This window comes from Ursus americanus, chromosome 23 (genome assembly GCF_024610735.1).
Source record: "Ursus americanus isolate L20-20 chromosome 23, mUrsAme1.1.p, whole genome shotgun sequence".
Classification (NCBI taxonomy): Eukaryota; Metazoa; Chordata; class Mammalia; order Carnivora; family Ursidae; genus Ursus; species Ursus americanus.
Genome location: NC_142149.1, coordinates 1,505,121 through 1,532,483, shown reverse-complemented (window position 1 = coordinate 1,532,483; position 27,363 = coordinate 1,505,121). Strand labels below are relative to the sequence as shown.

General features: G+C 61.9%; 1 protein-coding gene across 2 annotated transcripts in view; it reads left to right on the top strand.

Moving 5' to 3' along the window:
* The first annotated feature begins 1,546 nt into the window (after positions 1 to 1,546).
* Positions 1,547 to 27,363, top strand: part of BAHCC1 (BAH domain and coiled-coil containing 1) — a 62,733-nt gene continuing 36,916 nt past the window's right edge. For both annotated transcript variants that reach the window (XM_087854004.1, XM_087854003.1), the window contains exons 1-2: positions 1,547 to 1,723; positions 5,493 to 5,890. In XM_087854004.1, coding sequence (XP_087710130.1) covers positions 5,713 to 5,890 — 178 coding nt within the window. In that variant the 5' untranslated portion in view covers positions 1,547 to 1,723; positions 5,493 to 5,712. The remainder of the gene's footprint in view (positions 1,724 to 5,492; positions 5,891 to 27,363) is intronic.

Sequence of the window (27,363 nt, the reverse complement as noted above, 5' to 3'; positions counted from 1 at the left end):
GCACCTCGGCTCCCGGGCTGCCGGGGTCGGCCCGTGGGGGTCCTGGAAACTGTCCCCAGCTTATCTCCTTTCATCAAGCGGCCTTGGGCGCCTTGAAACCGCGGAGCCAGTAATTGCTTTTTTCAGGAGGCCCTGTGCGGACTGGACAACAGCCAATCAGCGCCTTGTTTACACTCGGTGATTGACAGCTTGCTGGCTGCGTGCCAGCCAATCCTGGCCGTCCCGCGGGAACGGGCGGGGGGGCGGGAAAAGGAAGGAGACAACAGAAGGCCTCGGGCTTAACCCCTTCGTGTCCCTATTGGAATGAGCCGGCGGAGAATTTCTAATGCGTGTGCATGAGTTTGTTAGCATCTAGTTTAAATATCCTTTTTTTTTGTCCCCCAGAGGGGGAGGCAGAGATTCATAATGAGAAAGAGGAGTAAAAATAATGTACCCATCACTACTGAGACATCACCTTGACTCCGCGAGAATAAATAGCGTTTTGTTGGGAAACCAAACTCCAACAGAAATATTTATTTGGAGAATATTTTTAAAAGTGCTTTGCATCTGATAATGATGAAGATAATCGCTCAGTGGCTCTTTTTAATTGAGGAGAGAATTTAGCGGATATGCAGAAGAGTGGCATTGAGAAATACTGTGCAGGGTTTTCTCATTGTGCCTATCAAGGTGAACATATTTTAAAAATCTAGTTGCACATGAAGAAAAGAGCAATCTTTTTCTTAGCCATAAATTCCCCGATTTTCATTTTGATCGGTGCTCCGTTGCAAAGTATGGCCAAGGGAGATAAAAATGAGAGTTGGCAGATAGATAGCCAGAGATGCAGGACCCTCTCCCTGAGGTCTGATCCGCAGGCAGGGAAAGGAGACAACCCGGCAGGTGATTCTGGGACTCGCGCTGCCCAGGCGTCGGGCGTGCGGGCATTCCTGAGCTGGGTCTGAGCAGGCAAAGGTCTCGGAGTGGTGGACGGGCCGGCAACCCGAGGAGGCCTCTATGCCTGGAGTTCGGGCCTACTTGCGCAGCGTTCAGCCACCTGCCAGACAGATCCCAGGTATTAAAAAAAAACAAACCAACAACATCTGCCTTCACCGGTGTTACTGTTTCTTCTTCCTGCCTCTGTGCACCAGAAGCCAAACGTTAGACCTGCTGGATTAAATTTAAAAAATAAATAAATAAAAAGGAAAGAAAGAAAGAAAGAAAGAAAGAAAAGAAAAAGAAAAAGCCGCCCTCTATGCGCGGACACGCGCTCCCACTCTCCTTGCTCCCTCTCCCGCCCTGCGCCACCACATTCCCATTCAGCAGCAATGATCTGCGCAGAGGAGCTGCGCAGTCGCCTGGCTTGAATTAGGCGCCATTGGGCTCAGTAGTAGCCCTGCTGCTCCCTGATTGGCAGCTCTCTGGCCCGGCGCCAGCCTATTGGGAGGCCTGTTTACGCCGAATGAGTGGCACGAGCTCCCGGCCGTGAAGGGCTGCGCGGCCAATCAGCGCGCCCGCTGCTCGGGGCTGAGTGGCACGAGCTTATTAGTATGCAGGGCCCGTGGCTCGCCGCGCCGGGCTGCAGGTTTGAGAGCCGCTCTGGATGGGCTCGCTAGAGTCGTTGTTGTGGAAGCGGTGCATTTACAGTGCAACAGTCAGCACATTGAAAATACCAATAGGAATACAAAACAAAGTCACATTTACTGATTTAATTGTATTGCATTCAATTGTATCCAGGAAACAACCTCCAGTAAGTAACTGAAATTGCTTTCATTTTTTTGTTTTTGTATTTTTATTATTATTTTATTTTTTATTTTGGCTTTGGGGATTTACATTTTTTTCTTTTTAGCAAGAGAAATTCAGGATTGTGATGTTAAGAAATATATATCTTCCCTTTTAAAAATTCCGTTATAATGTCGAGTAGGCTTTTTTTCTTAAAGATGGACTATATATGAGAGCGATTTTTTCCTCTGAAAAATCTTATCGATCGGTTTAAAATTCCCCCCGTAACGCGTCCTTGCTTTGCTCTGAGCGCTTGTTGTCTCGATCGACACTCAGCATTAAAAATAAATAATCGCGACAGGACAGGGACCGCCAGGCTGCGTCCAGCGCGAACCGCGCGGGTGGCTCCGGGCGGACAGTCGGCGAGGACCGGGATGCCGGCAACGCGAGCCGGGCTCTGGCGGCACCACGAACGAACCCCGATTGTTTGCCCCCCACCTCGCTCCCTCCCCCGAGCAGCCCCGGGTCGGCTCCGCCCGGTCTTTCGGCGGCCCTGGGAACGGGCCGGCTCGGGGTGGCTTAGGCGGCCAGGGCCGCTGACCAGAGGGGCTTTCCGGCCGCCGGCTGGGTGCGGGCGAGGGGCCGGGGTGGGGAGGGGTAATGCGAGTTCTTCGGGTTTCGCTTTCCAGAGCCTAATTCATTGCAGAACATTTCAGAAATTCTTTTCCTGGGGGGTGGGGGGTGCTGAGGATGAAGAAGGGGGGCAGCGAGGCCAGCGCAGCGGGGCGTTTTCGCCGCGCGCGTTCCGGGCAGCGCGCGGGGCTCTGACCACGGCCAGCCAGGAGGGATCTGTGGGCGAGTGCGCCCTGGGGGCGCTGGTTACGGTGCGGCCCCGGCCCTCGGTCCTCTCCCGCGGGGGCGGGCGCGGCCGTTTCGCAGGGAGCGGGTTCTGCCGCGGCGCCCCAGCAGTCCGCGCCGCGGTGCGCCCCTGGCTCCAGCCCAGTCTGCAGGCCCCACGGCGCCCACGCGTTGGGAGACGGCGCCAGAGGAGGCAGACAGAAAGGGGTGCTCGTAATCCTAGGGCGGCCGAAGCGGCGGTGCGTTTTTTTAGTCCTTTAGCTAAAACCAAAGCAAACCTAAAGGAGCTCCAGATTCAGGAGCGCGCGAGCCACGCAAAATGGGGACGGTGGCTCTGGGGACCGAGCCCCGCTAGCCCGGGGAGGAGCCCAGCGTTCCGAAGTTCGGTTCTTTCCAAAATGTCCTTGTCATCATTTCTCCGTCCGGCGCGAGGCCCCCCGGCCCTCTGCCGCTTTCGCTCCATTTCCTCCCCTAGACCCGCCAGGCCTGTGCCACGGCGCGGTCCTCTGCCGCGGGCTCTCCCGGAACTGGGGGGAGGGGGCTTGGAGCCCAGGGACTGGCGGGCGACGGCTCCGCGGCTTAGGGCCCAGGCCGCTGCGGCCGCGCGTCCCCGCCCCGCGCCTTCCTCCGCCTGGGTTCCGCAGGCCCCAGGAGCCGCTCGCCGGCGGACTTGGAGGTGCTACGAGGCCTCTCTTCCGGAGCAAAGAACACAAAGAAAAGTCCCTCCAACCCTGTGAGAATCGCAGTTGCACAGACGGGCGACAGTAATTCACCCCCAGTCTGCGTAAAAAGTCTGGCGGGATGGTGAGCCGGCGATCCGCCCGCGGGGGGTGGAAGATGAAAATTGCTGCTGGCAGCCGAGCCCGCGTCCCGAGAATCGCGAGCAGCTCGCGCTTTCTCGACAGTTCCGAAATCTCTTACAGGAAAAAAGAAACCCCGCAAAACAAAAGCATAGCACACACGACTCCCCGGAGGCCGCCGGGAAGCCTCGCACCCCCGCGAGCGCAGCTCATGGTCCTCGGCGCCTTTGAAGCCGCAGGTTCCAGACCTCCCTCCCCTCCTTCCCTCTCTTTGTCCCTCCCCAATGCCCCCGGCCCAGGCAGCTCCTCCCCTGACCCCGGCGCGGGCAGCCCCCTCGCCGGCGCTGCCCGGGCCCCGGCGGCTTGGCGCTTGCTTTGCAGGCCCGAGCGGCCGCGAGCCGAGTTATTTGTTAGACCGGGGGAGAGAGCTGGCGATCCCTAGAGGCGAGGGAACCCCCAAACCCCTTTGTATGAAGTTGAGAGACAAAGAGAACTCTGTCTAGGTCCCATTTATTTACAATGCAAAAGTTCTCCGAATAAATATTAAAAAAGCTTATCAGCTGAGCAAATATGTATTCACTTTAATACATTATGTTTTCGGTTATAGATTAAATCAAACACAAAATAGTCTGCAAATAAGACGTTGTAGAACCCGTAGCATTAAATATAGCAATTTAAAATGGTATTCACGCAATGGAAAACATCTTAGTCGCTCTGTTGTCACGGTGGGACGGCTAAAAAAAAGGAATCAGGTTTTCTGCAGGGTTCACAATCAAAAATTCTGATCCTCCCCATCTCCTTTTGTTGGAGGTGATCAAACATTACAACAATGCAGATTTAGGAAATGAGGGGAAATATGCAAAGTGAAAGAGGTCCATGCAGGCGCACGGTCTTGCAGTTTCTGTCGCCTGCTTGGTGGCTCCACGCTCAGCCTGGAAGTGCACTCCCCTAGTTGGGTGGGGGTGGAAAGAAGGGAGGTGGGGGTGTTTTTAAGTGGCTCTCCCGGGAGGTGGAAAACCATGACTAAGTCCCGGGGTCTGCTGGGACCTGAGCTGGGGCGAGGGTGGCGCGGGGCCCGGACGACTCTCTGCGGCCGGGGTGCCGAGCCCGCCGCCGCAGAACCCGCGTGCCCGGCTGCGCGGCCGCTGGGAGACAGACTTGGCTCGGCGACCCGGGGCGGGCGCTGCAGGGAGAAATTCTGTGGCCGATTTGGGGCGCTAAAAGAGAACAATTTCTGACTCTCAAAGCATCCCCCGCCCCCCCCCCCGCCCAAAAGTCCCCAGTCCGCAGAGGAAGATCCTGGGCGAATTTGATTGGGGGGCGGGGTAATTGTTCCAGCCTCGCCGGGAAGCTCCCGGCTCGGGGACGACAGGCCGAGCACTGCGGCGTGGCCGCCCAGGTGACACCGGCGGCGGACGCAGACTCCTGGGATTCTGGGGAGCTGGCCCGGGGTCCCGGCTCGGTGCTGGGGGTGGGGGCCTTGTCCCGTTGGGGATGGGGGGCGGCGGGTTCTAAAGAATGGGCCGAAAGACGCATGGGGGGGGATGGGAGAAGTGGAGAAAAGGAAGGTTATAAAAAAAAAAAAAACCTCTTGAGTTACAATCAATAAAATTACTCGCTTAATTAGCATGGTTATTCGGTTAAGCGGAATGTAGTAAAAGCCGGACCTCGGAATGTGGGGGAGAGGAAGAAGGCGAGCGTGGCCCTCAGGCCTTTTCCTCCGAGACACCTCTGGGCAGCGGGGGAGGGGAGAGGGTGTGCGTGTGAGTGTGTGTGTCTGTGTGTGTGTGTGCGTGATGGCTTCGCAGATTTGGGTTTTTATCACCCAGAGGAGCCAGCAGCCTTTTGCCGCGGCGCCCTCGCCGCAGGGACCCGCGGGGACGCTAAGGGGAAGCGGCGAGCGCTGCAGCGGGGTTCCCACAGGCTCCTCGGGGCCGAGCGCGGCCGGGACGGTGCGTGTGCGCGCGGGGACCGGGCGGTCCGGGTGGCCCGGCGCGCGCGCGAGCGGCGGGAGACGCGCAGAGTGCCCCGGGCCGGGCCCCCGGGCCCGGCCGCGGGTCCGGCCGGCGGGCGGGGCGAGGACCCCCCCAGGCGAGCCGAGCCCCCGAGTCACCGAGTCTCTTCTGCTTGCCTCCGCAGACTATGGACCCACACGGCGGCCGCCGGCTCGGCGCGCGGCCGCCAGCCGAGAAGCCCAGTCCGCCGGCGTGCTGACCGGCCCGCTACCCCGCCGGTGACCCCGGACGCCGCCTCCTCCGCGCCGCCCGCGCGCCGCCCGCGCGCGCCGAGCCGCCCCCGGGCCCCGGCCGCGCTGCTCCCCGGAGGCGGCGGCGGGCCGGGGCCGGGGCCGGGGCCCGGCATGGATGGCCGCGACTTCGCGCCGCCGCCGCATCTGCTGTCGGAGCGCGGGAGCCTGGGCCACCGCAGCGCCGCCGCCGCCGCGCGCCTTGCCCCCACCGGGCCCGCCGCTCAGCCCCCGGCTCACTTCCAGCCCGGAAAGTACTTCCCGTCGCCGCTGCCCATGGCTTCGCACACAGGTCAGTGCCGGCCGGGGCGGGCGCGGGAGAGGAGGCCCGGCCGAGAGGTGGGCACGGTCCAGGGGGAATGGGCGCGCGCCCCTCCTCTCCTTGGAGCGTTTGCGGAGCAGCCTTCGGTTTCATTTCCCCGCCGGGGCACCGGTGGCGGGGCCCCGAGCCGGATCATCGCGCTTTAGAGCGGCCTTCCCCGGGGTCCCCGGGGTCTCGGAGGGCAGCCCCAGAGCCGGCTAAAAATAAAGGCTTTCCCCTCCTGCCCCCCTCCCCCACTCCTTCCTGCAGAAAAACTAAATTCCCCGGAAACCTCATTTCTGCATTCTGCATTCACATCCTTAAGACATTCCGGGGCTGGGACAACGAGGCACTTTCTGCGGGAACAAAACGGCTGTTGTGACTGGGGGCGGGGGGCGCCGTGGCCTGGCGGATTAGGGCGGTGTGTGCGCGGGGTGAGCGTTAATAGGGACTGCTGGTGTAAGACGAGCAAATCCTGTTTCTATATAAAGCCTTGAAGTGTCAGGGTGAGAATGGGTTTGCAGGGGCTGCATGTGCTTTAACAAGTGCCTCTGGTATCCTGCTAAAGCCGGACAAAGCGTGGCCAGAGCGCGGCCCCGGCCCGCGGCCCGCGGCCCTGGGGGAGGGCAGCGCGGGGCGCCGACTTGGCTGCGGGCGGCGCGGGGCCGCCTCGGAATTTCGGTGCAGGCGAGTGCGCGGCGACTTTGCTCCAAGAGGAGAGAACGGGGCCGCCCCGCGTTCCTGTCCTCTCGGATCCGCTTCTGGAGAGGGTTGGTCCTTGGCAGGGCTGACCCAGGCCTCCCGAGCAACCCTAACCCCTCTGGGGCGGTTCTGATATTACTGTTGAGCAAGGTCAGAGGAGAAGCAGAGCCAGGTAGTGGGGAGCCAAGGGGTAGCTACTTCGAGGAGACCCTGGAGGTCACTGGCCTTAGCCCGCAGAGTTTGCAGTAATAAGGTTTGGGGCTTGGTATGGGGGCCTGCTGGTCAACCTTGAAGGCTGGCTTGCTTTTGTTTACAGTTTGTTCTAAACATCAGAAATGCTGTTTGCTGCTTTTTTTGGTTTGTTTGTTAATTTGGCAGTAACAGTTATTATTGCTAGCTTGATGAACTGTGAATACTAATAAAATTATATCTGCTTTAATGGGATTACAATTAGTGTGTGGATTAAAACGGATGGAAGACTCGGGCTAGAAGGAAAAATGTCAGAAGGGAGGGCAGTCAGAAAGAAAAACATAAATTTCCTAAAAAGAAAAAATATGCAAAATTGCTTAATTACTAATGGGCTTTTAGCATTTACAACACGGAGAGGTTCAGAAAGTTAGATGGACGCAGGAGTGGAGGGGCTGGGCTCCCCGGCTCTCTTGGACTCAGCCCTGGGCGAGGTGCCTCAGCAAGGCTGCCCTTCCTTAGCTCCTCCTTGCTGTTCCCTCTTTCTGCCCTTTTCTTTTCTCCTGTCTAGATTTATAACTCGAAAGAGGAAACGTACTTGCTTGGGAAATTGGTGATTTAAAAATATCTGTCCTTGCTGTCCCTGAAGTTCAGTGTCTCTCCTGCCCCTGCCTTGAAGACGCTGCCCACCCAACTCAGCCTACACTGGGGGGCTGCTGCTCCAGGCTCCGGGCTCTTGCTGGCTGCAGGGACAGTGCAGCCCCCCTACCAGCCCCTTCTTCTGGCTGCGGGCTTGCAGCCCCTGCAGAGGGTGGGAAGGCCGAGCCTGCAGGCTGGGGGATGGGGAGGGAGCAGCTGCACCCCCCCACACACACACACACACGCTGTGCGCTAGCCTGGCAGGTAGTAGCAGTGCAGAAACAAGGGTCCGGAAGGGCCCCTGACGCTGAAGCTTCCCCAGGGCTATCCTACAATGGGGAGGCCCAGCCAGGTGGGATTCCCTGTCATTCAGGGCTCCGCTGCCTCCCCTGTCCCAACTCATCCACCCACAGCTTAACCAGGTCTTGGTCAGCCGCCATGTCCCTTTCCTGCTGTTTTTGCCAGATGCAGGCACCACCAAGTCAGGTGGGAATGTGGTCGGGGTGGCCCGGACCATTGTCTTGCTCATTCCAAGTTTGACCACGTGGTTCTTGGAGCAGAGGCCATGGTGGGATTGGAGGTACTGGGTGGGCGCTGGCCTGGTCTGTGTCCTTGACCTAGACCCAGCCCTCCTCCCCATACGCAGGGTGCTCTAGAGGGCGCTGGAGGTCCCCAGGGCACCCTCAGAGGGGGGCTGAAGGGCCACGTGTTCCCTGTTCCTGGAGGCCATTTCCACCCCCTGGGGGACCAGAGAGACCTATTGTGCTTGGAGGTGTCCGACCCATTAATGCCCGGAAAGGCTGGCCGAACGGGCATTCAGCTAGAAGCGTCTGCCGCTGAAAGCCTTTTGAGATTGCTGAAAGCCAGAATATTGTGTTGGTTTTTAAAATTTAGCTACATCAATTTTTTTAAAGGAATTATACCCCAGATCACTTTGCTTTGGTCTGTATCTATATATGATCTAGTTTAGAGAGAAAAAAAAGTATAATTAAGTTAAAAACATTTTTTCCCCATTTGTGTGCGGATTTCCAAATGGCTAGTTTGGCGGACTTTCTTCCCATTTCCGCGGATGGCCTCCGATCCGCAGGCCAGGCCAAGGCTGCCAGCAACCCAGCCGCCCCTCCCTGTTCCGACCGCCCCGCTGAAAGAAAAATCGCTCCGAAGCTCCTTCCTCTGCGTCCAGGTCTACCGGGGAGTGGGGTCCAGCCACCAGGGATGGAGTCCCCGGCTTCCCGGGACTCCTCATCCCCGGCTCGGCCACCCACCCACCGGGGCTGAGCCAAGGGGCTCCCTGCCCCCACCCGCCCGCCCGCCTGTGCCGCCCCACCCAGTGCTTTCAAGATGTCAGCTTGAGGACCCTGATGGGACGTTGGGCTCCAGGGTTTCTTCCATTGTTTTTCTAAAAATGAAAGTGCGGGTAGCTTTATCACCGGGCTGTAGGGTTTTATGGTAAAGCGCTGTTCCAGTAACCTTGTCACCACAAGGTGCAATTAAAATGTTTGGAATCATTATTTTTAGTGCAGTGTTAGATTTTGTCTCTAATACAGATGGTCCGGAGGCAAAGCTGTGAAATCTAGGGGGAAAAAAAAGGAAAATCAACAACGCATCAACCCAAGATTTTTCATCAGCACTACTGCCTGGAGCGGTTGGGGACCGCGCCTCTCCCGGGCGCGTTTAAAAAAGAGGCGGCCCGGCCTGGGAGAAGCCGGTCCCCACCCCCTCTTCCGGCCGGTCAGCTCCTGTCCTCCATCCTTCTCTGTCCATCCCCCCTCAGGCCGAGCCTTCGAGAACCACCGGGCCTCTACCCAAGGCAGGCAGAGGAGCTGGTTTCCGCAGCCTGGCTGTGGGTTGGCTTCTCCTCTCTGCCTCTTCTCTTGTCTCTTTTGGGGCGTAAGTGGCCCGGCCTGGAAGCCAGGTGCCGCGGGCCCCGGGCACTGGGAATAAACAGGGCGGCTGGTCCCTTCTGTTGGGAGTACAGCAAACTTCTTCCCTGCTGCATGCGCCTCTGATCGCCAGCCTCGAAAAGAAGGAAAGCAAAACACACTGGAGGAGAAAAGATAATTTCCTAGTGTGAAAAGACCCCATCAAAGGTTCCCCCTCCCTCATCATGTGATATTTTTTTGTAAAGAAAAAAATACATTTTCGTAAATACCTCATTAAGTCAATGACACCGCGGTGTTTCTGCAACAGTTACAGCATTAAGTAGGTGTGAAAAGAGTTACTTTCTGAAGATTCTACCCATCCCGCTCTAGAAGTGACAAAACCAGACATCAAAGCGGCCGCCCTGCTGCAGAGCCCCGGGAATCCGGCGGCCGCGTAGACCAGCCCGGCCACAGCCGCCCTGCCCGCCCCTCCGAAGCCATTTTTGGAATGTGGGTTTTTTCTCAGTGGGGCTTGTGCTGCCCATGTCTGATTATCGCCTATAAGGATATTCCTATAGGAATATTCAGGTCACGTGAGTAATAAAACAAATTAGCCAGCGAGGCAGGGAGTGGCCTCGTACAGATAGCACATCTCCCCTGGAAAACACACGCACCCCCAAACGCTCCCCGGTTATTCTTAGAAATCTCCCTCCTCTGCCTCGAGACTGGGTTCAACAGCCCGCACAGGCAGGACCGAACGCATAGGAGTCTGTTAGAATAACACGGATGAGGCTAAAAATACCCCTCAGAAACACACATAAAAAAGCCAAATCCAACAACAGAACGAGCTAAAAATATTCCAGGCTTTGGCAAAGAGCACAGAGTTAAATAAATTATACAAGAGCCATTCATGGGAGCAAGTTGACTTTCTCTCTTACGGGAACTTGGTTCAAGCTAATAAAAATAATAATTTACTGGCCACTGAGCTTTGCATGAGTTTAAATTTAATTGGCCGGGCTTCTGGCGTTTGTCACTTCTTGGCGATTAGTGGGTTTGCCCTGGCCTGGGGCAGGGTGGGGAGGGGGCCCCCGGGCCTGGGATCCCTGGAGGCTCAGGACAGTGCCTGCTCAGGAGGAGGGCCTGGGTGCAAGGGCAGGATGCCCGGGAGGCTGAAGGAGGAGGGAGGCTGCAGGGTGCTGGGGGGGGGCGGTCAGGGGAGGCAGAAAAGAGACAGGCTAGGTGCGCCTATTTTAATTTGATAAATGATCGTACACCTTTAAGAGTGTGTTTTAACAATCAAGATACACTCCAGCAAGTTGATAGGATGTTCGCTGCCAACTGCCATGTGTCATCAGAGCGGGCTGCGAGCATAAATAATGTGCCGGAGTGTGCGGGATGTGCGGCAGCCTCGGCGAGAGCTGGGCAGGTAGCACCCCGTCCCCTGGCCGGCGCTTCTCTCTCCTGGTGTCTGCGGTCAGTGGTCAGAGAAGGTGGGGGGGGGGAACACTTCGGTGGAGGTCTTTCCTCTCTAGGGAGTTCCCAGGTCTCCCCACCAAAATAAGAGCTCCGTCGGCTGGCTAGAGAAGCCACTGCGGGAAGACCCGAGGAAGGAACTGCAGCGTTGGCTGGTGTCTCCAGGCAGCAGATGTCTACATTCAGCCACTTCCAGGAATGTTAGGTTTCCATCCAGGGATTAGGGTCAGGGTAATCCCCTTTGGTGTCTTCCTCGGTTGTTCCTTAGTGGACCGCCCCCGGAAATCCCTGCAGGCCCTCCTAACTCCTGAAAGACTACACTTCCCAGGATACCCCTGGACCAGCTCCAGGGGGTGGGAGGGATTCCTAAGCACCGAGAGAATTGCAGCCGGGGGTGCTGGGAATGAGTGCTTTCCAGGTGGGCAGAGAGGGGCCTTGGTCACCACCCCCTTGGAGCCCCCCTTGCTTGCCTCCTGGGACAGGCCTCTGGGCCCCAGCAGTGGGGAGCTGCCCTGCACCCCTGGATCCTGTGTGGCAGCTGCCTTGATTGGTGTGACCAGAGTCCCTGGGGAGTCCCACCAGCAGCCCCCTTCCCCCTGATTTCAGCCCACAGTTCAGGCCTTCCTTCAGCATGGCCTTCTCAGAGGGGCCCTGGTCTCCTCCTCGAGGGCCAGTGTGGCAGGGATGCCAGGGCCCTGCCTGGCCCCCTGGCTGGTCTCTGTCAGGGAGTCCCACGAGAAGACCCTTCACAGCTTTGGCGTGGTGCCTTCTCCCAGCCTCACGTCAGTCCTTGCCTGAGCCAGCTTGATCTGCATGCAGCCTGGGAGAGACTTCTGGCAGCTTCTGAGAAGAAACCATCCCCCAGGGACAGACGCCCTAGGCCCCTCCGAAGGACAGCCTGGCTCATCATCACCTGTCCAGAGAAGGTTCTCAAAGCGGCGGCCGCCGGCAGCCTCCTGGAGGGGTGGCCTCTCCGGGTGCCCCGTGGAGACAGCCCCCCCCCCCCGCCAGGTCCTCCTGCGGCATCACATTACCTTCTCCACGTGTGGCCTCGGGGTGTCAGGGTGCCCAGCTCGCACCCTGTTGGGCAAATAGGCGACTCACTCTGATGTCCCCCCACCCCCACTCGTCCACCAGGGAACAGCTCCCGGGTCCCCGGTCCCCATTTACCTCTGGGGCCTCCTTTCTCACACCAAAGACTGGGGATCGCAACAAAATCAAAGCCTGGACGTGGCGTCTAGAAACTGTTCTGCGGCCCCCCCCTCCCCCAGCCCCGCCGAGAAGGTGGGCCCTCGAGAGCCGCACGCGTGGGGCTGCACTCCACCTCGGTTCTGACACTCTGCCCGCTGACGTTTTTATGGGATAATATACCGTTTAGATCACGCAGGTCTGTTTGACAGTGGGCCGCCCCTGTTTGTTTCCATATATAATATCACTGCCTCCCGTGGCCCTGCGAGCGGCTGCCGCCGGGGGACAGGCCACGGGGGACCTGGGCCGTGCTGGAGGAGCTGGGGGGCGCTGCGATGGCCGCGGGGCCGCGCGGGCCTGGCGGGGAGGCGTCCAGCGCCCGAGCGGGGAGGCGTCCAGCGCCCGAGCTGGGAGCCAGGGGCTGGCAATCGAGGGCCGTGGCAGCTGTCTGGGCGATTAGGTTCCAGATGGTATCAGCCAGGAAGTGGTTTTTTTCATTCTGACCTGGGGTGGGGGGAGGAGGAGGAGGGAACGAACAGGTGGGTTGGGTTCCCTCCCCCTGTCACCCTCCCCAGCCCCCCAACAAAGAGTCCAGTGTCTTTACATGCAAATGCTTTTGAGGCTGTGGGGGGGACCCACTGTGTGTCTGGAACCGGAAGGAAAGATGAAGCAGCCCCTCCCCCTCCCCAGGGCAGGAACTTGGTTTTCCACTGGAAATTTCCAGAAATGGGGGAGGAGGGGAGAGGACCGGTGTGCTGTCCACAGACGCCTCTAAGCAGCTGGCTGGGGTCCCCAAGGGCGGCCTGGGAGCAGTGCCTTCTTGGGGCACCCCGCCAAGACAGAGTCCTGAGGTGAATTACATCAGGACGGAACTGCCCGTGCCATGGTCCCGGGAAGGCAGGTCTTGGCTGGGCCCCTCGGCCTGGCCCTTGGGGAAGCCAGGGGCTTTCCTCCTTGGGACTTCCGTAGGCCACTCCAGGGGCAGGCACTGGGTGGCCCTTCCATCGCAGAGACACGTGCTGGAGCACAGCCGTGCAGGGTGAGAAGAAGGCCCACTGGGGACGCGGTGGTGGGAGTGGGGTGGGCCTGCGCTGCCGTCCTGCATCCACCCGGCAGCCCGTGTGACAGGCTCCCCCGCAGGCACGGACGGGCCCTGCCTCCTGGCACACCCCCGTCCCCCCGTGGGCAGAGGCGGAGGCCCCCCCTGCAGACCCCGACGGGCGCGGCCAGCACATCAACTGGCTGAGCTCACGTGTGCCCCCGTGCATGCACGCAGGTCGCGTCCTGCTGGCCTGTGCTCGCGGGCAGGTCTTCACGCTCACCCCCAAGCAGGCTTCAAGGAATCCCGGTCCAGCGCCCCTGGGAGAGCCCGCTGTCCGGTGGCCTGAAAGCGCCCACTGGTGTGTCTCCACTTCCTGCCACCTGCTCTGTCCTGCAGCTCTGGGGGCCCATGCCAGGGTGGAGCCCCCTTGGGGCCCTCACTTGCAGGGCTTGGCCCTGATGAGCTGTGCGCCTTGCTTTAGCTCCTTTGTGTCCTCTCGAACTGTGGACCCCTGGAGACCCCAGGCCCCCCTGCAGGAAGAGCTCCCCATACGGAGTTCCCACAGTTCCCAGGACTCCGCATCGGCACCCAGCCACCCACAGGCTGCACCTTCTCACGTTCTGGCTCCGATCTGCAGCTGATCCCACCGGTCCTGGCCTCACGGACTCTCAGAGCCCCCCAGGGATTCTGCCGAGGAGCTCTACCCAGGCCCCCCCAGCCCTGAATGTGCCCCCACGTTCTGCTCGGACTCCACCTCGCCTTCCCAGGAGGGCCTCCCTGGGCCTCCACCCCATCTTCTGTCCCATGTGCTGTGTGGCTTCCCGGCCCTGACCTCCTGGGTGCCCTGTGCCCCCAGGCCACACAGCAGCCCCGGCCCAGCTCCCCGGCCCAGTGCTGGTGGGGTTGGTGCCCTTCCCCTAGGGGCTGCAGGGTCCTGAGTCTGGGGCGTCCTCCATCCCTTCATTCCTGCCAGAGCTGGGCCACCCAGGATGGTGGGGGTCCCGAGGGGGTGTGTGTGCCACGCTCGGGTGGCATGCATGAGCCTGTGGGTATGAGGAGAGCCTTGTTTGGTTTTTCTGCAATTTCACTCCTTCATTGGAGAAAAGGGAAGATAAGGACCGTCTCTGGGAGAACCGACTTAGGAAGAGAGGGGTGGGAGACGCGCCAGGGTCCACGTTGACCCTGGGTCTCTTCACGAAAAACCTGAGCATGACCTGGGGACATGCATGCTGGCAGTGCCCTCTGCGTGTCCCCAGCCTGTGTGGACACCTCCCAGGGGCCAGGCCAGCATCTCCTCACCTTCCAGAAGCATCTTCTGTCATTGGCAGAGGCTCCCAAGCCATGTGCGCTACATTTCAAAGATGTCAGCGCTAAACAGATTGGCAGAGAGAGCTGTCCCCCTGTTAGTGTCACACCTGGTGGCAGGGGCTGGGGGCAGAAGCCAGAGGCTTCACTGAGTCCTAGGGCGCTGGCCGGTGAGGAGGGAAGCTGGGGACGGCTGCCCCTCTCCTCTCTGGTGGTTGTGGACGGCGGTGCAAGCGGTGACATTAGGGGGTGGTGGGGGCCACCAGCCAAAGGAAAGTGAGGGCACCGGAGAGACACGGGAGCAGGGAGAGGCCAGGCGCTGTGGGTCTCCCCCCTTGCCCTCCGCGGCATCTCCATCCCGGGCAGGCAGGCCCTTCACACTGTGCCACTTTGCCCTCTGGACCTCGGGCCCTGGGAGCTGGCTCCTGGTTCTCTGGCTCGATGCCTGGCCTGGGAGGTGTGCATGACGGGACTGGCCTTATCTAGGCCTTCTGACAGCGGGTAGCCCCTGCTCTGTCCCTTAGGAGCCCATTAGAGCTGGCTGGACACACACACCTGTACATGTCCCAGCCCCAGGATGTGCCCAGAGGCCTGGAGAGAAACTGACTGGTGCCTGTGTCTCGCAGGAGGGCTGCTTCCCAGGGGACAGGCAAGGAGGCACGGGGGGCACCTCCTGGGGGCCCTTCTTCACGGGCCACAGTCCCCCCAGCCCTTCCCCATGGTGTCTGTCTAGAGGTCCTGTGGTCTTGAGGCCTTAGTCTGGCCACAGAGGTAGAGAACGGTTTCTGCCTTCTGAAGCCTGGCCCTGGGGTCCTGCCATCTTCCTCCTACTGGCTTTTGCTTCTGGGGGCCGTAGGCCTGGGGGCTCGGCAGATGTGTCTGGGGCTTCTCACCAGGTTTGACATCATGGGGATGGAGGTGGAGACCCTGGGTCTGGGCAGGGCGGCCTGAGAGTCCGGAAGCCCTACAGATGGAGTGGGGCTGCTGAGCACCTCTCTCTGGAGACCACAGGGAGCGGACCAAGGCCAGAGGCAGGATGGCCCCAGGGGCCCTCGGGCAGATGACCTGGGGCAGGTCCCTGGGCGGGTCAGTGGGGGGTGGGGGGGTGATGCTTCTCTGAGCATCTCTCTTACCTCTCATTTCTCTGTGTGAGCGTGAAGGGATGCTGGCGGGACAGGTCCCAGGACTCCGGCCCTGAGCCATGAGTGGGCCTGGGGTCTCTCCTCTCCCTGTGCATCTGTCCCGGCCCACCCGCCTCATCCTCGGCCCCCCAGCCCTCCCCCACCGTGGATGTGCCCTGCAGGGCCTGAGCGGGACTCCCCGGCCAGCTTCCTTTCTGCTTCCCCTTGTCTGTACCCCCAAACGCTGACCCCAGACAGACACCTGTGCCCAGATCTGTGGTGGATTTGGGCCAATGAGAGTGAGGCTCAGCGAGGACAGAGGAGCTGGGGAGACCCCCAGGGAGGAAGTCTTGCGGAAGGGGGAGGGTCACCCACCCACAGCGGGCTGGCTCTGTCCTCTGCCGCTCAGATCTTCACTGAGCACCAGAGGCCCGGAAGCTTTGAGGTCAGCGCTGGCCTCCCTCTCTCCTTCCTCCTTTCCTTCCTTCCCTTCATCCCTCCTTCCTCTGGCTCTCTATGGGCAGCCCCAAAGCCGAGCCTGTCTGCTGACCTGACCCGTGCACATCTGCTGGGAGGCCCCGCGGGGCTGCTGGCCGCCCCAGCCTGGCTGTGTGGTGGCCCCAGGTGGCGGTGGGTGGGAGGTGTGTGTCCTCTGGGGGCATCCCAGACTCCCCTTCTCCACCACCCACCTGCCTCAGGGGGAGCCTGGAGCTTCTGGTGGTTTCTGGGACTTCACACCCCCTCTGCCTCCACCCCAGCCTGCACATCTCACTGAGGTCCTTCTCCACAAACCCTCCCGTGCCGGTCCTGCTCAGGTCCCCGTCCCTGCACCCCCGCAGCCTTTGCGCGTGTGCTCCAGAAGCTGTCTTGCACTCGCAGGGCACCCCCCACGCCTGCTCCCCAGCTCTCCCTGGGGCCCTGGCGGCCCGCAGGCGGTGGGTTCGGGACCTGGGCGGGACGTGAATATGGTGAGGGCGGAACTGGGGCTCCCACCCACCTTCTGGCCTCAGCAGTGGCACCCTGTAGGAGGGTGACAGCAGACGGCTTTGTCCCTGGCCAGTGTGCACGGGAGGGGGGGGAGCTGGACTCTGGTGCCCGCAGGACTTCCCGGGTCTGCCCAGTGGGGCAGCCGTCCTGCCCACTCAGCTGTGTGCCCCAGCCACCCCGGCCAGCAGGTCACTCGTGGGCACTTTGCCTGAAGCCAGTCCCCTTTTTGAGACTTTTTGCATCCCTTTGGGTCTCCTAAAAATAAGCTTTTAATTTATTTTAAATTAACATTAGAATTAAATCTAAATTAAGTTGTAATGCATCTTTAGGCCAGCTCTTAAAAAGTCCTTAATGTGTGTGAATACAGATAAGATTGAGAAAAGTTGGGAAGACGTGTATGAGGCTACCCCGTCCTTCATAACCTGTTGTAGACTTGATGACAAATACTGAGTGGAAGTCCAGAATGATGAAGTTCAAAGGGCCCTTGAGTGGGAGATGGGCAGACGGTCCTTGGAATGCCAGACGCAAGGGAAGGGGGCCAAGACGAGACCCCACACGGGGACCTCCGCAGCTGCTGGTGCCTGCGGTGGGCAAGGGCTGAGGTGACCTTGGGCTGGGCTAGAAGGGAAGCTGGCTCTGGGGCGCGGGGGCCGGGGGTGCACCTGTGTGTCTCTGTCGCCGGGGTCAGGAGGCTGCCATCTGGCCAGGGTGGGGCTGGGGGGACTTCCCACATAAACCTGGGTTTCTGGCTTTTCTGCAGAAGCAGATCTGTGCTGAGTTGCTGACTCCCCTCCCCCATCCTTCCTGAAGGTTCCTTCTTTGCTCTGGGCTCCACTGTCAATGCAGCAAAACCCCTCCCCACCGACATTCCATGGTTTCTCCATGTATTAGTTACAAATTGTCCCAAACTTGCCAGCTTAAAGCAGCAAACATTATTATCTCCTACTGTCTTTGGGTCAGGAATCTGAGTCAAGGTGTTGGCCAGGGCTGCAGGCATCTCAAGGCTTGGTTGTGGAGGGACCCCCCCTTCCAAGCTCCCCCACATGGCTGCCTCGGTTCCTTACTGGTGGCTGACTGGGATTACCGTTCTGTAGAAGTGAGTCTAATCCCGCCCACAATCAAGGGGAGGCAATTACATAAAGGCATGAATACCAGGGGTCAGGGGTCAGGGGTCATTGGGAGCCCCACTCAATCTGGACCCCTCTTGAGGCTGTAACTGCCCTGGCATGCCCACTACTCTCCTCCAGCAGCTGGCCCGCTGGAGGCCCTGGGGGTTGTGCCCTCCCCCCCACCCACACTCCCGGGCTCCCTGCATGGGGCCTGGCCAAGCCACTGGAGAACTCCCTCCCTCTCAGCCTCTGTCCCCTCTTGTCCTGCTCAGTCCCCTCCTTGCTCCACAACCCTGTCATCACTTCCTCACGGCGACCCCACCCTGGCTTATCCCCCCCGAAAGCCTGCTGCCTGCTCCGTGGAGGGCCCCAGACAAACGTGGGCCTGTTCCCCTGCGGGCCGGGCACTGTCTGCGGGAGCGCGGCATCCTCGGACCACCTGTGAGATGTCCGCTTCAAGATGTGCCACCAGCAGGCCAGCAACTTGGCCCCAAAACAGCCTCGAGGACAGTGCAGGTCACTGAGAGATCCAAGGGCCATTGTTGGAGGCCAGGGTGCCTGGCCTGTGGTTTCGTCCGAGTCCAGGCTGGGCCGCGGTGAGGGGGTGGCGACCCCGCACTTGGCGGGCATTCTCAGCCATTGTTCGTCTAATGAATGAGCCGGGTTACAGCTTCACTGGGCGGCGGAGCCCAGGGCTCAGGCTGAGGCTTGGGTGGCAGGGATGCGGCACTGTGAGGTCTGGGCAGCACTTTTCCTGCTCTTCCTGAACCAGGCGCCTGCCCTGGGGATGTCAGCAGGGGCCCTGGGCTCACCCGGTCCCCCCCACCCCGCCCCGGCCCCCCTGGAATCAGCGCAGGTCCAGGGCAGACCCTGGACAGACTTGCCGGCCACTGGACAGGTAGCCCAAGGTCATGGAGCCTTTGTGGCCTCTCGACCCCCCGAGGCTGCGCCTGACGTACCCTGTCCAGATAGCCCGGCATAGAGGCCCCTCCCTCCTTCGGCAGCAGTCTTTTCTGCACACAACGCTTGCTCGGAGCCCAGGCTGTGAATTGGGGTGAGGGGATCAGCCCTTAGGCTCAGGGACAAGTCCCCTGGGGCAGACGGGGTCCAGGTGGCAGAGCTCAGGGAGACCACTTGCTTGCCCTGTGGTCACATGGCGAGCAACGTGGGAGCGCAGGCCCCAGTGCCTCCAGCTCTGGCCCCTTGCAGGCCCCAGCCCTTGGGGAGCCGGGGAGCATAGGGCTAGACACTGCTGAGTTTTCCCTCCGGTGGAAATTCCTGTGGAGCTGCCCCAGGCCGGATCCCCCATGGGCTCCCCTGGGCTGGCCTTCAATCTGGCCCCATTCTGGGGGCCACCCCTCCCACCTCAGGGCTGCTCCTCTGTCCTGGGGTCTCAGGTCTGTGAGCTGTGGTCCCTCCACGCCCAGAGCTGCTCTTCTCGCATCTCAAGATTTCCAGGAACACCACAGTTTCACCTCTGAGAAGCGAGGTTTCCCTTCTCCTTAGGCTTGCTATTTCTAGAGAGAATACCTTCCCTCTGTACTGCTAAGGGAGTGGGGCGGTTTGTCATGCTAGCCGCACTGTTAGAAGAGCTACAGAGCTGCAGACAGCCCACAGGGCACGCTCCATCCCGCGCCCACGCGTGCCTGCTGCCCTGCGAGCACTGTGGGCCGAGCACCGTGGGCCCAGACGGGTCTGTGCCTCCCGCCAGGAGCCAGTGGCAGCCCCGGGGGGAGCCAGGCCTTTTCCTGCTTCTGGCCCCGGGGACTGAGAGGCCGTGGGGAAGGCAGAGGGGTGTCCCGTCAGAAGTTCGGGCTCCCTGGAAGTCTCTGCCAGGAGAGGCCCGGGCCCGGCCATTAGGAGTGTTGGGTGCTGGGCAGGCCCAGATCCAGGCTTCCTCCCCGGGCCCCCTGGGGATTTGGTCTCACTCAAGGCTCTTGGGCGAGTCACCTCGGCTCTTTCGGCAGGACACCTACAGGCCTCCGCGCGGCCGAGGGCTTAGGCTTGGCAGGCTGCCCCAGGGCCCCCCTTCCCTGCCCACTCCCACCCCCCACCCCCGCACAGCGATGCAATCTCGCTGAGGAATAAACAGCATTTTTCGTTAATTAGACCCCTTCCTTTCCTCGATCTCTCCCCCCACCCCCCCGCCGTCATCTCCCACATCCCACAGAGCATTTGCTGGCTCTCATGTGCGCATCCTGACTTCTGTCTGGGTCCCCAGGCTCTCCTGCACGGGGGTGCTCCCTGACTCTCTGCCCTTCCTGCTGGACTGCCCTCCTTCAGGGAAGCCTACCACCCCGGCCAGGAGCAAAGCCCTGCAGCTGAGAGGCCCCCTCCTGAGCCGGCCCCTTGCCAGGGCCCACCGGTGGCTGCATTCTGACCAGGCCTGAGGCAGGACCAGCTTCCGAGGGGAGTCGGGGTCAGGTGGCCTCATCTTGGTGTCCCTCTGGCCACCACACTTTGCCCACAGCCCCTGCTCTCTGGGGCACCCAGGTCAACCCATCGCTGTTGCTTTGTTCTCTATTGGGTTGAATTGCTGGGACCCTGGACTCACCCGGGGCCCACCCCGGACCCTGGGCCTCTTCTGTGGGGGCCAGATGGGTGTTTAGTGGCTTGGAGGCATGGCTGGGTGGTGAATGGAGGGCCCTGTGCAGGGTCTGGCTGGGTTTCATAGAGGAGGCTGGGTGCAAACTGAGCCTTGAGAGATAAAGGAGTGGGGAAGGGACGTGTTCTCCCGGAAGGGGCAGCCCTGGAGTATGAGCCCCAGTGTGGCTGGATCGAACCGTACCAGCAGGAGTTGTCGGGGAAACAAGGACAGAAAGTTGGCCCCGGCAGCAGAAACCCACAGAACTTCTTAAGAAAGTGGGTACTGGTCTCTGGAGACCAGAGGCTGGTCCACGCAGTGATCCGTGGCGATCTCGGGTCCCCCTCCTGACCCCACGCCAGGACACTGCAGCTGGAGCCAGCCCTGTTCTGGGAGTCAGGCCCTTGGTCCCTGGTCCTTCTCAGGCACAAGGGAGCAGAAGCTGGCCTGAGTGCTTGCAGTGGCCAGGGGGAGCTCTCCCAGCCCAACATGGTAGCTGATCCCACGGCCGGAGGTCATGACCCAAGGGTGCACAGCTGTCCCTGCCCACTGCCCCGCCACCACAGAGCTCACCGACACACACCAGTGCCTGTCCCGCGGGGTGCCTGGCTCATCCTGTAGCATCGTGAGGGGTCTTTGGGATGGGTCTTCGGATCCCTCCACGCCCACCCAAGCCAGTCCAACCTCTGGGCCTTGTGGCTGGACCAGGGGCGGGATGCGGGGTGTCCTCTGAAGGATCTTGCCAGCCGTCCTCCCCCTGGGAAGACGTGGTGCCTCTAAGTGCCCCACCCTGACCCTGCGGCCTCCAGGCGGGGTGAGAGGTTTATGAACCCGCGGGAGCAAGAGGCCGGACTCGGGGAGGCTTTCGTCTGGCTCCGGGCGCCGAGGGAAGCGCCTCTGTGCCAGCACGCTTGGGTGGTGGGGTGAAGAGGCTGGGGCCCCGGCAGCTGCAGCCCACATGCCCTCTGCTCCACGGCCGGCACGCAGGCCAGCGTACGAGGGTGGGCTCCAGGTAGGGGTGAGGGGTGGCAGGACAGGGACTAATTGTGTACCTTGGTCTGGGGGTTGTGACTACCAGTAAGGGAGGGATAATTGGATGGATGGATGGATGGATGGATGGATGGATGGATGGACCCCCGGGATGGGGGGCTGCACAAGATGGTAGTGAGCCTGACCTCAGGTGGCCTTCATCCAGCACCTGCCTCCCACCCCGTAGTTTCTCCCGCTGTGCCAACGTTCGGGCGTCTGCCCGATGCAGACAATGACGTCGTCTTCATGGGGTTGTCTAGTGTCAGACTGTGCAGGACGCTACGGCTGGTCCTCTTGGCGGATGGGGGAGGGCTGGCCAGCAGGGCAAACTCAGCACCCACAGGCATGGAGCCTTCCATCGGGGTCCATCCTGTGCTGGCGTGACCCCATCAGACCAAACCCCGTAGCAGACCTGCCTGGCCCTCTGTCTGCCCGCAGCTAAGATGGGGCATGCCCAGGGGAAGCTCGAGGGGCCGGGGGCCTGGGCCCGGGGCGCAAGGGGCAGAAGAGCAGCGTCTAGCCCACGGAGTCCACCCCCGTGCGGCTGCTTCTTCCAAGATGGTGGGAGGGGAGCGCCGTGCTTCAGCCAAGGCCGCCCTTGCAGCTGGGGCGTTCGGGGGTGGCGTGACCGGCCCTGCCCACCTCCCCACGCCTCACCTCCACCCCCTCGGCCACCTGCCTGCCCTCAGGAGTGTCCTGGAGGGGGAGGTGCTGGGTGCCCGCCGGCGGAGTGTGAGGGAAGGAAGGCTGCGTGAAGAGCAGGAGAGAGCAAAGAGGGGGCGGCCCTCAGCCACTGCTGCCCAGACCCCCCAGCCGAGGGGCCCTCTGAGTCACCACCAGCCTCGAGTCCGAGGGCCGCCCCTTGGCCCAGCCAAAGGACTAAATTTACCCTTTTAATAAGAACCAGACTTATATCCGATTTTCCTTTTCTTTTATTAGTTCTGGGCTGTTGGTGGTTGGGCCTCCCCTGTCATCTTGCCTCCACGTTTGTCGGCTGGGTGGCTCAGCGACCACAGAATTTTCCTATTATGGCCTGAGAACCGCTGCCTTTGGGCCAACCCGGGCTTCTGGAAGGTTCTCCTGGGCCATTGGAGAGGGGCTTCCCACGTGACACGCTCATGTTTCTGGGTGGGTGCCCCTCACCCTCGGCTGCCCCCACCTCCTAGGGCTGGGCTGGCCAGGAGGCCCCCCACGGCTTCACATTCCTGCCTCCTCCCTTTCTCTGTCCCTCCTCTCTCCCCGTGCCTGTGTCAGGCTCCTTGTCTTGTCCAGCCACCATCTCGGAGTTGTGGACTGCAGCCGGGATCGTTGGGAGGAGCGCTCAGGGACTCCTAGGGCCGCGGTGGTGGACAGCTAGCTTGAGGCAGGGCAGGGCCTGCGTCTGGCGAGACCGAGTGAGTGAATGGTGCTGGACAGGCCAACGACTTGGGGCTGCCAGCTTGCAGCCAGAGGGGGCTACCCCAGGTCTGGACGATGCGGGGGTCCTGGAGAGGCTGCCCAGCAAGGCTGGCCCTGCAGGGGGTGTCCCCTATCAGAGAGGGCTTTGTGCCAGTCTGAGCCGCTTCTCCGCTGCAGCGGAGGGGGGCTGCGTGTGGGGAGGCGGGACTGGCCACGTGGCCTTCCAGCTGTCCCCCGGCATGCACACGACTCCTGGAGCTACTTTCAGGTGCAGGTGGCTGGGGGCTGAGCAGCTGGCCTGGGGAGGGGGCCTACTCCCGAGCAGCATGGGGTTCAGGGGTTGGGAGTGTTGGAGCTATGGTTTGGTGCAGACTAGAGGCTAAGATTCCCTTCCACCACTAGTGAGCCTGGATGCGCCCCCACCTCCCAGGCTGGAGGAGGAGGCGGGCAGGACCCAGGCAGCCTGCTGCCCGCTCCCATGTCACCCCGAGGGCAGACAGAACCGAAGGCCAGGAGCCTCTTCCAGGGTCTGGGCCAGCAAGGGGACCAGTTTGGTGGGAGTCTGACTCTGGGAAGCAGGTCTTTGAGGCCCCTCCCACGAGAACCAGGTCGGCCACGCAGTGCATGCTCAGAGCCACGTGTCCACAGTTAGCCACGAAGCCACGCTCAGACACACCACACGTGCCCACGCACCACCACTCTGCCGCCTCTGTGCCCCTTGCACATGTGTGTGTGCGAGCATCTCGTGCCCAGGCCAACGGTGGAGTCCAGCCCAGCTGGGACCGTTCCCGGGTGGATCTGGGAATCGAGCCTCCAGACTCGAGCACACCCAGAGCGGGCCCTGTGGGCAGCAGCGTAGCACGGCCTCTGAGGTCCCTGTTGTGGCAGTCCCAGAGCAGCCCCTCCCTCCAGGGCCCGGTCTCCCCATCCTTGTCCCCCTCCCCCACCTGCTCTCCAGCAGCCTGGGCCAAGGCCTCTCCATCATCGTCCATCAGGACCAAGGCTGGACCCCAGCAGGACACTCTCCTTCCTTGCTCCCTGTCCTGAGCGAGAGGGGTGTGATCAGGTCCATGCAGTGGCTACGCATTCCTCCTGCCTCCTCTTCTCAACAGCTCCCTCGAGGCCAGGTTCAGCACAGGAGGGACACTCGGGGGCAGACCTCCCGTCCCTCCAGTGTCTCAGCTGCCCCTGGTGTGCTGGGGGAGACCCAGGATGGCCCCAAGGGAGTCGGGTGTCCCCAGTGTCCAGGTGAGCCCTGCAGGGCCTGAGGGAGGTGGGGAGCCCAAGCAGGTATGAGCAGGAGGGTGGGAGCCCTGGGAGTTCCGGGTCAGCTAGGCTCCGAGAAGCCACAGGGAGGCCTCACTTCTCGTGACCTTTTCTTCACAACACATCTCGGTTTCCAGAAAGGGAGGCTGCTGTCCCTGTGGCTCACTCAAGGCAAAGCAGATGCTCATCTGCCCAGCTCTCCGAGGCCCTTCTGTCTGCCCATCTTTCCGCACCTTCTGCCCCCTCCGCCCTCAGCCTGGGTCACAGGGAGGAGACAGGCTTCCTGGGGACCCCACGTAGGACAGCCTAGTGCAGAGGTGGGGTCTGGGTGGAGAGGGTGGTGCAGGGGCCCTGTGGGCACCCGACCTCCCGGGCCCCCAGGCCTGGGGTGTACTGGCACCCCAAACTCAGGTGCATGGCCCAGGGCCACCCATGTTGCTGCCGGTCGGTCTCAGTGGCCCCTAAACTGGCGGCTCCCCCAGCCCCACCTGTGCTCTTGGCCATGGCAGGGAGGCCTGGCAAACAGGTCAGTGGCGGAAGACCCAGCTGTCCTCCGTTTTGCCTGGCCATGTGGGGCCACCTGTGCCAGAGCCGACGCAGCTCGGTGCTGCCCGCCTCCCGCTTGCGTCTCTACACAGACGCCTGTGAGCAAATGGTGGGCTGGGCGCTCACTTGAGATTCTCGGGGTGCTCAGGGCATTCCAGCCCAGCTCCCATCCAGTGGGGCAGCTGTGAGGGAAGCGGCCACCACAGCCAGGGGCCAGGGACGGCCTGTTTCCCAGTCCGGGTTTTCTGGGCCTTGGGGCCTGGGGTCAGATGGGGCTCGGGGTCGGGGCTGTGCCTGAGGAGCCAGGCCCTGGGGGGGGGGGGGGGCGGCGGTGTCAACCAGCCCTCCCGGGCACGCTGGCCTCTGGAGCGGTTTTCTCAGCCAGCCCGGCGCCCAGGCCAGGCCTCCGTGGGGTATGAGGCAGAGCTCGGGCGGTGCTGGAGCCCTGTGTCTGGGGGTGCAAACCCCAGCTTGGGCCGGCCAGGCACCGGGGGCTGTGCGGAATGTGCGGTACAGAGCAGCCTGCGTCTGGCCCCGCAGACACGTCACCCCGCGTCCAGGCCCCTCTCTGAGGTCATCCTGCACATGTGCCGTCTCTGTGATGAGAACTGATCGAGAATCCCGGGGGAGCGGCCACCTGGGCCGTGCACGCTGGAGGGCTGGGGCAGCCTCAGAGTGGACGGGCCTCATTCAAACCCCAGCCGAGGTACTTGGGACCACAGAGCCCAGACGAGCAATGCCGTTCGGGACTGCGTGAAAGCAGTTACTGTGAGGTTTGTAGAGCCTCTGGTCTGAGAGGGGCCAGTGCGGATGACTCCAAGATTGGGGCTCCCAGCCGGGGGCAGGGCTGTCCTCACCGAGCACCTCTCTGGCCTCCCCTGCTGCTCTGGGCTCCCTCTGTCCCTTCCCGGGCCGGTGCCTGCAGCAGCAGTCCATGGGCAAAGACCCTGCCAAGAGGAAAGAAGCCTTCAGCCCAGTTCCCGGCCAGACTTGGCCACGAGGCTCCAGCCCTGGCCAGGGCCCAGGCCGCCTCTGCTCACGCTCTGTCTGGGGCTGGCTACTGGTTGGCGGGAGGGGCTGGGGAGGCGGCAGCCAGGTCTGCCCATGCCCCTGCTGGCCAGGCACGTTGCCATCTCCAGACTCCTTGGAGGTGGAGGTGACAGTGAGAGCCAGCTCCGGTAGGGGAGGCTCCGGGGGCCATCAGCCCACTCCCTGCCACCGAGCACCGCAGCCCACCTGGCGAGGCCTGCAGGACCTTCAACTGCGTCCAAGCTGCCAGGCCAGGGTGGCAGGGAAGAGACTGAACCCTTCTGAGCAAGGATTGTGGAGCCCTGGGGCACAGGCTCCGGGCCGGGGGGACTGGCCTGCGGGTCAGGGGGTGTGGGAGCCCCTGGCGGGACCTGGCGCTGCAGACTGGGGTTTTAGCAGGGAGTCTCTCGGGGGGCTCAGGGCATGGGGTGGTGTCTGTGTGCAGCGGGGGTGGTGAATGTCACCTGTGGCGCTGCGTCAGGACGAGGCACGTGTGTCTGGGGCACTGCGGTGGCTCTTTGGGCCTGGGGTCTCCAGTGACCCCGCTTCCTTCCTCGTGTGTATTTTACAGTGGAGATGCAGACATCGTATTTGCGTGACGAGGCTCTTCTGTTCCCACGTGAAAGGGAAAAAGCGGAGGGAAGGCCCCCAGGTAGATGGCCTGGAGACCTGGACACAGAGCAGCAGGGGTGGCCCAGAAGGCCAGAGGGTGGGGGAGGGGCCGGGCTGGCACGCTGTCCTACCCCCTTCATTCCCCACGCTCTGGGGCATGGGTCCCTTCCTTGGACTCTGAGAAACCAGCTCTCTGAGGGTCCCCAAGAAGGTCTCCTGGGTCAGGAGACAGGCTGTGTGGGGCAAGGTCGGCCGCAGGCTCAGGGGCTCTGGCACAGCGGGAAGCACTGCCTGTCATTGGTGCGTCCCCTGCTCTGTGGAGCCAGGACCAGGGGCTGGCTGAGCTGAGGTGCTGTCCCCCCACACCCCTGTGCAGTGGGACCCCTTTCTGGGATGGCATCAGAACAGGGCACCCATGAGAGTCCCCACCCAAGGCTGGGATCAGTCTCCCGGGAGAGGGCCATGAGGTCCTGGGACCTCCCCGACCCGGATTTCAGCTTCGGACTGCCCCCCGGGCCTCAGGCCTGCTCCCCATCTGTCCCTGCCCCAGGTGGGTGACCCTTGGGGCCGTGGTGGTGGGTCTTCAGAGCTTGCCTGCCACCTCTGCGGGAGCACCCAGGGGTGGGCCACCCTGTGAGGGACCCCCGCCAAGCCTCAGATTCTCTGCACCAGAGGGCCAGAGGGCCCTGTAGGACTTGGAGTTGCATTTCCCGCCCAGCCTGGGGCCTGGCCTGCCGCCTCACCCCCGCGGTGTGGGAGAGAGCAAGGTGCGGGCTTCTCAGGCCGAACTCCTGGAGAAATCCTTTATCCAGACCCTACTCTTGGACTGGGTTGCTTCCCACCGTCCCGGGAGGAGCAGAGTGGGAGGGACTTCCCTGGGAGGGTGCGGGGGTGGGAAGCCCTGGGAGCTCGGCCGGCCTGGGCGAGGCAGGAAAAGGCCTGCTCATCCCCCAGGCATGGCCCCCCCAGGGTCCCTGGAGCCCAGCGGAGGCCACCCTCCCACTCCTGCCCCTCCACCCGCGGCCCCTGGAGGCCCACACTTCCCTTCCCAGCCCAGAGTCCCCTCCCCTGGCTGGACGCCTGTGGTCTGGCCGCGGCCCATGGCAGTCCCAGCCCTGCGGTCCGGGAAGTCCCTGGCTCCTGGGCACCTTCATCCCCTGCCCCTGGGTCCTGTCAGGGTCTCCGTGCAGCCTGACACCCACCACAGAGGTCAGCGTGTAGCCCAGTGCTCCCGCCAGCGCTCACAGCCCTGCGTCTGTGGCCTACGCCAGGAATGGCCCCTTTCCTCCGTAATGTCCCATTCACTCACTGGCGGGGCTGGAGGCCGACAGGGTCCCCACCGGGGCAGCCCCTCCCTCTCCCCTGCTCTGGGCCCTGCCTCCTCTG